General features: G+C 42.9%; 1 protein-coding gene across 3 annotated transcripts in view; it reads right to left on the reverse strand.

The window, feature by feature from the left end:
• LOC106582041 (uncharacterized) overlaps window positions 1–10,141 on the reverse strand; it is a 29,468-nt gene extending 19,327 nt beyond the window's left edge. Inside the window, exons 1-7 of one of the 3 annotated variants that reach the window (XM_045704648.2) lie at window positions 10,049–10,066; window positions 3,603–3,675; window positions 2,361–2,482; window positions 1,775–1,907; window positions 1,137–1,369; window positions 791–938; window positions 389–530 (exon numbers count right to left, since the gene is read on the reverse strand). In XM_045704648.2, coding sequence (XP_045560604.1) covers window positions 389–530; window positions 791–938; window positions 1,137–1,369; window positions 1,775–1,907; window positions 2,361–2,391 — 687 coding nt within the window. In that variant the 5' untranslated portion in view covers window positions 2,392–2,482; window positions 3,603–3,675; window positions 10,049–10,066. Of the gene's footprint in view, window positions 1–388; window positions 531–790; window positions 939–1,136; window positions 1,370–1,774; window positions 1,908–2,360; window positions 2,483–3,602; window positions 3,676–10,043 lie in introns of all 3 variants that reach the window. The other 2 variants (XM_014164733.3, XM_045704652.2) reach the window with 2 other exon arrangements.
• Window positions 10,142–11,635: the final 1,494 nt, after the last annotated feature.

Here is an 11,635-nt window from a genome sequence, read left to right on the forward strand (position 1 = left end):
GTAGTTCTCTTTGATGAGAGTGCACGTTCTAAGTTTAGGTTTAAAGCGCAATGTTTGGATTCAGTCTTGTGTCAGGTGAAATGTTGTGTCCTCAACTTTGATCTAATAATCTCCTAACTTTTCCCTTTCAATTGCTAGCATGGTTATGCATATAGGGTTATTCTGGGAAAGTTTCTATAATTTTCTTTCACTTTGAAAATTTGGAGTAGATTGTGAAGATCAGTCGGATTGAATTTTAAGGCAGCGAAATGTGAAGACTGTGCAAGGGGTGTGTAGACTTTCACTAGGCACTGTATTTGCGTCAACCTTAGAAGTTCTAACTCTGTTGTGCAAAATGCTGTATGGTAAATCAATAACATTATAATCAGTATACTCAGTCATCACTTACACGTAGCGAGTAGTAACTCTCTGGTTTTGTGAGCAGCTCTGACTGTCTGTATTGGTCACTGTTGCTCTCCAACACATCCAATGGGATTTTGATGTCGTCGCTGAATGACGTGAAATCAAATTCTGTCGGTCCTGTTATCGTCCTGTGGACAATAACAAACACTGTATAGACTCTTACTCAACAGTTGTATTTGCTCCACACTTCAAAAAAGGCCTCTCTGCCGACCCCTAATGGTGGAATTTTAGGTTTTGATTATGGGGAAAACAGAAGTGAAACCGAAAATTCTACCAAGGGCATTCATAGAGTAGAGGGAGAAGTGACATTAGAAAGTAAAATTCCACATAGAAAAACCCAATAGATATGGGAGAAGGAAAGGGAAGAGAATGCATGTGTGTGTCTGACCTGCGCAGGTTCCAGACGATAATGCGTGTTCCCGAGGAGCCTGTGGAGCTGATGGCTTTGAGCTCCTCGAGCAGCTCGTTCTCCGTTTTAAAGATAGAGTAACGCAGGATGTCCTGCAGACTAGCCTTGTGCTTCTCATTCACAGAGAGTGCACCTCAAGTCAAGGACAACACACACAGGGACAACACAAAAGGTAGATAGACAAATAGCTAACAGTATTTAAGGTTGGCACTATAAAATAACACTGTATATGCACATCTATAGAGGGATCTAAATCCAACCTGTTTGGAGGTGATGACTGTTTGGGCACTATGTGTATGTGTATAGTCTCTCTATAAAAGGATATACTGGCTGTGTGGGAGACATTGGAAGGAGATGATGGGCACAATGATCTCGTCTGCTTTGATCTGTGCCAGGTAGCTCTGGGAGAGCATGCCTACTTGCATGGTGTCTCCGTCTTGCGACTTGGAGAACACAATGGCATCTTTCCCCAGACGCATGGACCCGGACTTGAAGCCGTTACCATAGAGACCAATCGGGTGCTTGCCATTTATGACTCTCTTATCACTGTAACCGAAGCTGAAAGAGAAAAAGAGAGAAACATGCTATTTTTGTGTACATCAATCGTAAACGTGCATTCTTATAGTACAGCATAAGATTTGTCCCTGGTTTGTTCCGGGGACATCCCTTAGGATGTTTTCAGGACGTGCTCTGAACATCTGTTTTTCCCGTCTTTAAAACATAAAATAATGGTCCTAAGGGAACATTCTCCAGGGGACTTTTGCCTAGTTCCCTGTAAGTTCCCTTGACATTATGGAGGACCGTGTCAGAGCGTTTTTAGGACATTCTCAGAACATTCATCAATATACCAGTTGTAAGGACGTCTTGTGATGGTCCCAAGGGAGGTCTCTGCAGGACTTTTGTCTAGATCTAACCTGATTTACCCTGCTGAAGTAGTGGTAGTTGTTGAAAAACTGTCCATACCTGAGCATCTTGTGCATCCTTTCATAGTCCAATCCATTTCCATTGTCCATGAAGATGAGGCAGTCTTGCTCTTTGATCTGCGTCTTATCAATCCAGAACTGCTTGGCGTTAACATCAGGATCGTAGGCATTGTCTGGTGAAAGATATAGAGATAGAGGATGTAAGCATAGGTGCATACACAGAATACACTGCCAATTACTTTGACACATAAAGAGTATTGTTATTACAGTATGTTGCTATGCAAATAACCAGTCCCTTTCATAGTGTAGATAATAAAACCCTATACTAGACCACCCATGCCACCTTCTTATTGCTTTTCAAATGAGAACAAGACTATGGCCAAGCCGGCACATCCACGCCAAACCCTTCTAGCAGTCCAAGCCAAACCCTCCACCTACCAGCTGTGTTGCTACTGCTGTGGAAAACAACCACACCACAAGGGGTTTAGACCCCCCCAGAAATTCAACATTCAAAATGGTGTAATGTAAAGTGTAATAGATAGAACATGTCCCCCTTTGCTGCTTGTGCAATGTGAACCATTAAGGCTTGGACTCACCGGTAGCGTTTGCAGATCAAGAGTACATACCTCTGAACAAAGTGACAGCCTTCATTTGCATATCGACTGCAAATCAATTCATCATCTAGAAACGGCTGCAAATGTTGACGCCTACCAGGGGTTGGTCCCGAAATCACAAAAAGCTGAATGAACTGCGAACGAAAGGCACACCGTCATTCGGTGCAATGTGTTTTCTCCTTTAGAACAGCCTGTCTGGGACAGCTGTCACGGAGGATGCAACCCCAGCCTCTAAAACTGATGCTATATCCTCAAGACGCTACTGTAACATCAGGCTAACACAAACATGTGGTCTGGTCTCCCACTCTCCCCAACTATTTTCAAATCAATCCCTCTATTAATCCAGCCATCTCCTTTTCACATTTCCTCCCTACTGCAATTTTTGTACTACTATATTTTATTGCCTAGCCCACCCTCTCTCCATTATTCTGTCTGGAGTAGGCTTGAATCCAAAGGCCTGTCCAAAGCCATACTGGTGGGGGGGTGTTGGCAATATGTGTGTGTGTGTACTGAGTAGATGGGAGACACTGGCTGAAGAATATATCCTAAGCCTTTATTGCCCCAGGTAGAGGTAAAAAGACAGAGAAATAGTGTGATGGGTTAAGAATAGTGAGGATATGGAAGGAAATCAAGAGTGTGAGATACAGGGACACAGAGAAAGATGGAGATAAGAGAAGGAGAGATTGATGGACATTCATTCATCTCTGCATTTAGCAAAAGAGTGCCATCTGCACTGCTATTTTAGTTATCAATTAATCTGAGTATTCGCTCATTGATTTCATTTTTGCGACCATCAGGTGACATCCCTGGGACAAACCGGAAACTAGTCAAAAACCTCCAGGGGTCCATGACAATGTCCAAACAACATTCGGTGGACCATCAGGGGACAATGACACAACATCCCAAGAACGTCCTCGGTGACATACTCAGGACCAACCGGGAACTAGACAAATCCACCAGGGGACCATGACACAACGTCCCAAGAACATCCTAAAAAGTCCTTGGGGACATCCCCGGGACCAAGCTAGAAATAGACAAAACCTCCAGGGGACCCTGACACAACATCCTGACGATTTTAGGTGACCATTTCCTAACGACTCATTATTGTTTGCAGGGAGGGCAGTACCACTAAATAAATGAATAGGGACATTTTAGGTGTGCCTTAGAATGTTTTATCCCATCAATGTATATCAGGGTTAAAAAAAAGGCTGGAAAACACTGGTTTTGTGATTGGACAATATGACGATGACTCACCTATTAGTTCAGCGATGGCGCTGAAGGGCCAGGTGTGGCTGGTGGAGTTTGTGTGGAGGAACTTTGGACATAGCTGTAAAGGAAGGGGCAGAGGATTACAGTTACACTATACAAATACTGACAACATGAAATGGGATTTTATTTTTGCATATTACCACCTCCTGGATTAAGTTAGGCCTGCTCTTGCCCTTATTTTTATTTAACCTTTATTTAACTAGACAAGTCAGTTACAATGACGGCCTACCAAAAGGCCTCATGCGGGGACGGGGGCCTGGGATAAAAAATGTATACAATATAAATAAATATAGGACAAAAGACACATCACAACAATAGAGACAACACTACATAAAGAGAGACCTAAGACAACAACATAGCAAGGCAGCAACACAACATGGTAGAAACACAACATGGTAGAAGCACAAAACATGGTACAAACATTATTGGGCACAGACAACAGCACAAAGGGCAAGAAGGTAGAGACAACATTACATCACACAAAACAGCCACAACTGTCAGTAAGAGTGTCCATGAGAGACAGAGATAAAACTGTCCAGTTTGAAGGTTTGTTGCAGCTCGTTCCAGTCGCTAGCTGCAGCGAACTGAAAAGAGGAGCGACCCAGGGATGTGTGTGCTTTGGGGACCTTTAATAACAGAATGTGACTGGCAGAACGGGTGTTGTATGTGGAGGATGAGGGCTGCAGTAGATATCTCAGATAAGGGGAGTGAGGCCTAAGTGGGTTTTATAAATAAGCATCAACCAGTGGGTCTTGCAATGGGTCTACAGAGATGATCAGTTTACAGAGGAGTATAGAGTGCAGTGATGAAAGGGTCTAAGCGATCTGACCCAGATGTTTTTTGGGGGTCAAGTTTAAGGAGCTTCTTTAGCACCTAGGACTCAGTGACTGCCTGCAGGGAGAAAGTTTGGGGAGAAAAATAGGGAGAAGCATCGGGGATAGTCGCATTAGAAGGGGTGGGACGGGAAATGTTGGATGGGCAAGGAGGCATGGCTGAGTCAAATAGGAATCCTGACTTAATTAATGAAGGTTAAGGAGCTCAGCCATGTGCTTCTTGTCAGTAACAACCACATCAACATTAAGGGACATGGGCAGCTGTGAGGAGGAGGGTTTATTCTCCAGGTCAGGGAGAGCTCTGCATTGCTGACAGATGTTACGTTCCCCAGTTTCTGTGTTGTGGTTTTGTTTGTATGTGTGTGTTTCAGAATGGCTTCCTGAAATTCCCCCAAGCAGCCGATTGGTCAGCCCCATTGTTAATTGGAGCTGACCCCGCCCTCTCGTCAGATACAGCTGTATCCCATTACAGACTCCTTCTCCAGCTAGAAAAAGCCAGTGTTCGTTTATTAGAGAGAGATTATTAGTATGTCCTATGTTGGTGAGCGAGCAAGCTGATTAGTATATCCTGTGTTGGTTGTTTCTCAGAGCTTATTGTTATATCCGGTGTTGGTTGTTGCTGAGAGCGTGCTGATTAGTATATCCTGTGTTGGTTGGTGCTGAGAGAGACTGCTGATTAGTATATCCTGTGTTGGTTGGTGCTGAGAGAGACTGCTGATTAGTATATCCTGTGTTGGTTGGTGCTGAGAGAGACTGCTGATTAGTATATCCTGTGTTGGTTGTTGCTGAGAGAGACTGCTGATTAGTATATCCTGTGTTGGTTGGTGCTGAGAGAGTGTGCTGATTAGTATATCCTGTGTTGGTTGTTGCTGAGAGAGCGTGCTGATTAGTATATCCTGTGTTGGTTGGTGCTGAGAGAGACTGCTGATTAGTATATCCTGTGTTGGTTGTTGCTGAGAGAGACTGCTGATTAGTATATCCTGTGTTGGTTGGTGCTGAGAGAGTGTGCTGATTAGTATATCCTGTGTTGGTTGGTGCTGAGAGAGACTGCTGATTAGTATATCCTGTGTTGGTTGGTGCTGAGAGAGACTGCTGATTAGTATATCCTGTGTTGGTTGGTGCTGAGAGAGACTGCTGATTAGTATATCCTGTGTTGGTTGGTGCTGAGAGAGACTGCTGATTAGTATATCCTGTGTTGGTTGTTGCTGAGAGACTGCTGATTAGTATATCCTGTGTTTGTTGGTGCTGAGAGAGTGTGCTGATTAGTATATCCTGTGTTGGTTGTTGCTGAGAGAGACTGCTGATTAGTATATCCTGTGTTTGTTGGTGCTGAGAGAGACTGCTGATTAGTATATCCTGTGTTTGTTGGTGCTGAGAGAGTGTGCTGATTAGTATATCCTGTGTTGGTTGTTGCTGAGAGAGCGTGCTGATTAGTATATCCTGTGTTGGTTGTTGCTGAGAGAGACTGCTGATTAGTATATCCTGTGTTGGTTGTTGCTGAGAGACTGCTGATTAGTATATCCTGTGTTGGTTGTTGCTGAGAGACTGCTGATTAGTATATCCTGTGTTGGTTGTTGCTGAGAGGTATAATTTGTTGCTGGTATTTTATAGTCGGTCCTGCTAAGGTATCTATGACAAAAGGACTGTTTTTGATTATAGTAATTGTTTGTATTCCGTTTCATTTGTTCCCAGGGGGAAGGCACCTAGGGAGTGCTTAGGCAAGAGGCCTGTGGGTATACATAACCCGTAGTATTTACTGTCTATACACACGAGGTAAGACCTGGGCGGACCACCCCCTGTATTTTGGTTAGCGCACCAGGTGGTGCTAAGTTGGGTAGGAGAGGGGGCTTTGACACTTACTTTCTTTGCTTTGGTTCAGTTCAGCCCCTTTTCCCCAAATTTACCGTGTGACGGAATAAATTCCCTGTAAACGGTACTAATCTCTGCCTTTGTCATCTTTACTCGCACCTACAGTCCCATACCTCTTTCACTCCACGGGGAGTTGAGTTGTAGGGTGTTGCGTTCTCTTCCTAGAGGTGTACGTAACAACGCATGATATCTGAATGTGCATCAGATGGCAACAAGATCATATTGTATAGCAATTGCATCAGGTAACATGAATCCAAAGCCGGCGAGAGGTGGTTAGAATAGGATGGGAGGCCAAATGTCAGTGTAAACAATAGTCAGAGTCCCAAGTGTGGGAGTCCCATGCCCAATAAAAAAACTCAATATATAACGACTTGGGGCTAGCCATTGTAAGTTCAGAGTCGCTCGCCCCAACAGTGCTGGAAGCGAGCGACAGCTCGGGAGAGAGGGGTGAGGGTACCTGTACCAGACAGGGGGAAACGGTGAACAGATCTCCAAGCTACAGGCAACGGGAGTAGGTGTCACACCCACTTGGGAGAAGCTTTTATTTCTGGAGGCAGATTTCTTGTAGAAAATGCCAGTGAGTGGTCTTTGAACAGTAGGAGGGGGCTTCAGAGGATGCTTCAAAGACTCCTGCCACTCCTAGGGCCCAAAGGCCTCGACACCATTTACTTCACACCTTAGTGCTAATTGGATTTGTATCTGGTCTGTCCTTGCAAGCCTGGGGGCTTTAACTCAGCATTCAGTTTTGATCTGGAGCGAAGGCCATGCTGTGGAGGGTAGCATCCTGCACATGTACCTGCTGAAAAATCCACGTTCATCTAACTTCAAATCTATCCTTTTGTAAAAAACATGTTAAAATGTGAGAGCTCATATGCAGCTGTGTCTTGCTCTCTGATAGGGGTGTGCCAATCATGACTCCAACTGCATTGCATTTCATTGGGTCAGTCCATGTTCCTACATGCTGTCAGACGCAAATGCCCAGACCCTTCCCAAACGCTCTACTAAAACGCTTGCGATGCAGTTTTGGAAACACTTGGAAATACGAAAGATACACTGGCAATATTCGTGGCCAATCTTTGAGTAAAAATCTATAAATCAAATACAATCATCATACCAATAGTTGCTTCTATTACACAAGATGTCCTTAAATCAATATTACTCCACAAAAGCTCTACAGAGGAACGGAAACAAATACTTCAAGGTCTCAGAGCCAGTGAAGTCACTGATTGAAATGCTACTACCATGCACTGCTAACTAGCTAGCCATTTCACACCGGTTACACCAAGGTGGTGATGAACCCACTTGCAGTCTGAGTCCTCACATAGAAATGAATGGTGTCAAGTGATCGATGGCTTTGTCCATTCAGTCATTGGTTTCAGGCAATCCGGCAATAGGGTCTGGCTCCAGCAGATACTTTCTCAGGACAGACCAGCTCCGATAGGTCTAATGATGCCAGAAAGGATGGTGTTTTACTGCCACCAACCCGCACTGGTGGTGAAATTACTTGTAGAATTGGAGGCTAGGTACTTGCTAGCTAGTGTTGTACTAACTAGCTAGTGTTGTAGGCCTACTACCTATCTAGTGTGTACTTGCTAGCTAAGAAGTGCGCACTTGCTAGCTGCACAAGCAACAGTGGTTAGCATAACGCCCTGGACCAGAGCTAGTACGCCGACTGGTAGCACACTGACACCCTGGAACAAAGCTACCGACTCACGCAATACACACAACCAACAAACATCTACAGGTTGCGTGTGCACATACCATTTGAGATGAAAAAATACCATCTGAGAAGCACCTGCTTGCACTTTGAGGTTCACAGACCAGGCAGCGTCAGCACGCATAATCTGTAGCTACTGCCTATTTCTACAATGTATCTCTTCAAATCCGATTTTAAACCTAACCCGAACATTAACCACAATACTAACCTTTCCTTGAATTAAGACCAAAAAGGAACATTTTGTATTCATCAATTTTGACTTTGCCTCTGGACCGTCTAGTAGTGGGAACAAATCTGGCACTTTGATTTGGAGAAGTGAGTGTTGGAGCTAGAAACACAAGCATTTCGCAACACACTCAATAACATCTGCTAAATATGTGTATGTGACCAATAACACTTGATTTGATTATTCTATATTACGCTCATTTCCCTATAGTAGACAGAACGTGTTACTACATTACACAGATGAACGTTTTCACCACACACGAATTAAAGGAAATATACATCCCCTTTACCTCAGATTGGTGATCAAATCGAACTTTAATACAAGTGTAGACCTTACCGCGAAATGCTTAGTTACAAGCCCTTAACCAACAGTGCAGTTCAAGAAGAGTTAAGAAAATATTTACCAAATAAAGTAAAAAAAAATATATAAAAATTAACACAATAAAATAACAATAACGAGGCTATATACAGGGGGTGATGTTGTTAGTATTACAGTGTATAGTCATCACGACCTCACAAAATCGATTGCTTAAAAAATATCAATATCTTTGGTTTAGTACCACAGTTTTTTTCATTGAAACAGTTCAAACTGAATAGGCTTTCACGACAACTGGGAACTCGGAAAAAAACGAGGTCGAATCATGAAGTCAGTGATCTCGGTCGGAAAAACAGAGTTCTAGAAAGAGGCCCGTGTTCCCGACTTGGAATTCCGAGTTTTCGATTTTTACGATTTTTCCCAGTCGGAGCTCGTTTTTTCCCGACTTCCCAGTTGTCTTGAACGCACTGAATTCGGAAGTCGGAAAATTCCCAATTCAGAGTTCCCAGTTGTTTTGAATGCGGCATTGGAAATGGAGCTGTCATTTTCAGACCACCGTGGCTAGAAAGAAAAATTCGGGCGATCCTCCCTTAAAAGTCCTCGGCTCACATTAAGTCATGGACTTAAGGGTTTATCATTGAAATGAAAAAGCCATGAAAGCCAACCCCTGTCGCTATCTAGAAACCATTATGATATAATTTCTTTAAATTATCCAGTAAAAAAAAGTGTTGTTTCCTGGCCATCTATCGAAATAACGTTCTCACAGAAATATAAATTGATACATGGCTACGACAGGTTGTCATCTCTTGACAGACAGAAGTAGTAGCCTATACCAAAGTTCTTTTAGTTTGTCTGTTAGATGTGTGCAAACCGTACATGTCCCAGCGGTTATTGTCCCAGATTTATTGACTTAAACGCAATATCGACGTGACTGGTATATTTGCGCGCACTATTGATGACAGTAGAACAAGCGATCAATTCCAGTCTTGAGTGAACGCTTGGTAAATGTTGCTGCGTGTGCAGGTTAGAAGGTAGGCTACGAATTTGCCAAATACAAATAATCTAAACACAAGTGTGATACGTGTGTGTAGGCAGTAACTTTTACGTATTCGTCTTCAAAATATCACAACTTATTTCAGCATATTGATTATTAATTTGGACATTTAAAACCGGCGCTTGGACAGTGGGCCATAAATTTAAAAAAAGCCATGATAACAGGAAGCAGCAACAGTATGAATTTTCTATATATGTTTTAGGAATATAAACGGTACGTAACATACTTTTTCAACAGGGTTCTACTTTATCAGGTAAAAACTACCGATCGAAACCAAAAACGTGCTATGATTTCGATGATTAGTTCAATCACTATAACCAGAAGCAACTGCACATAATTTACTTCTACATAGCACAATGTCAACAGGTTGTGGCTAGATACTGTAAAAGTAAAATATCATGTTAACGCCTACCTTACTTATAGGGACTCCTCTCTGCGACGCCATCTTCTCCGAAATGCAGAAGGGACAACATGCACAAGTCTAGCGCTAGGGAACCACCCAGCTGGGCCTAGCTGAATAATAATGCTGCGTTCATAACCAAGTTGGAAGGTGGTAATTACCAGTTAAATGTATACATGCACCAGCCTAGCGCGAGGGCACCATCCAGCTGGGCCGAGCGGGTGTTTTGAATAATAATGCTGCGTTCATAGCCAAGTGGGAAGGTTACTAGTTAAATGTATTCATTTAACTAGTTAAATTACTAGTTAAATGTATTCATTTCCTTTGAACACGTTGAAAAATGCCGACTCACACAACAAGCTCCATCAACCATAAACTAAAAGTACAGCTATCATGATTGTAAACAAAATATAGTGTTAAAAAAACATTAATATTGCTTTTTATAAATAATGTTTTGTTGTATTTAACTGACTAAAATGCTATTATCTAGGTCATTTCTTTAGTAGATGTCAGCTTGTGGGACAAGTCAGGGGTGCTTTCAGTTCGATGGAACAATTGCTACGTTGCAGAACAGTTTGTACTGAACTACACGTTTCCCCAAAATGTTCTGGAACAGACTTTGCGGTACGTTTGCTCCATTTGGTGGGTGTAACGGGTGAATCAAACTGAACACTCCTTGGAGTGTTGAAGAATAACTTTATCTGTTTATTCAATTGATTTTAATTTAAAAGAGACGCTGGTATTGACCCAGAACACAAATGCCTGCCTCCCTAGATTCTTTTTTTTTCTCTCCCACCTTTATTTAACCAGGTAGGCTAGTTGAGAACAAGTTCTCATTTGCAACTGCAACCTGGCCAAGATAAAGCAAAGCAGTTCGACACATACAACACAGTTACACATGGAATAAACAAACATACACTCAATAATACAGTAGAAAAAGTCTATATACAGTATGTGTAAATGAGGTAGGGCAATACATAGGCCATGGTGGCGAAGTAATTACAATATAGCAATTAAACACTGGAACGGTAGATGTGCAGAAGATGAATGTGCAAGTAGAGATAGTGGGGTGCAAAGGAGCAAGACAAATTAATAAATACAGTATGGGGATGAAGTAGTTGGATGGGCTATGTACAGGTGCAGTGATCTGTGAGCTGCTCTGACAGCTGGTGTTTAAAGCTAGTGAGGGAGATATGAGTCTCCAGCAGTGTTTTTTTGCAGTTCGTTCCAGTCATTGGCAGCAGAGAACTGGAAGGAAAGGTGGCCAAAGGAAGAATTGGCTTTGATAAACAGTTATAAAACCTGCATACATTATGCTATTGGGATCCTGAGTGGCGCAGCGGTCTAAGGCATTGCATCGTAGTGCTAGAGGCGTCACTACAGACCCGGGTTCGATTCTGGGCTGTATCACAACCGGCCGTGATCGGGAATCCCATAGGTCGGCGCACAATTGGCCCAGAGTCATCCGAGTTAGGGGATACAGGTTAGTTGAGGTAGTTTGTACATGTAAGTAGGGGTAAAGTGACTATACATAGATAATAAACAGCGAGTAGCAGCAGTGTAAAATCAAAGGGGGGGGGTGTCAATGTAAATAGTCTGGGTGG

This window comes from Salmo salar, chromosome 21 (assembly GCF_965601325.2).
Source record: "Salmo salar chromosome 21, fSalSal1, whole genome shotgun sequence".
In the NCBI taxonomy this organism is placed as follows: Eukaryota; Metazoa; Chordata; class Actinopteri; order Salmoniformes; family Salmonidae; genus Salmo; species Salmo salar.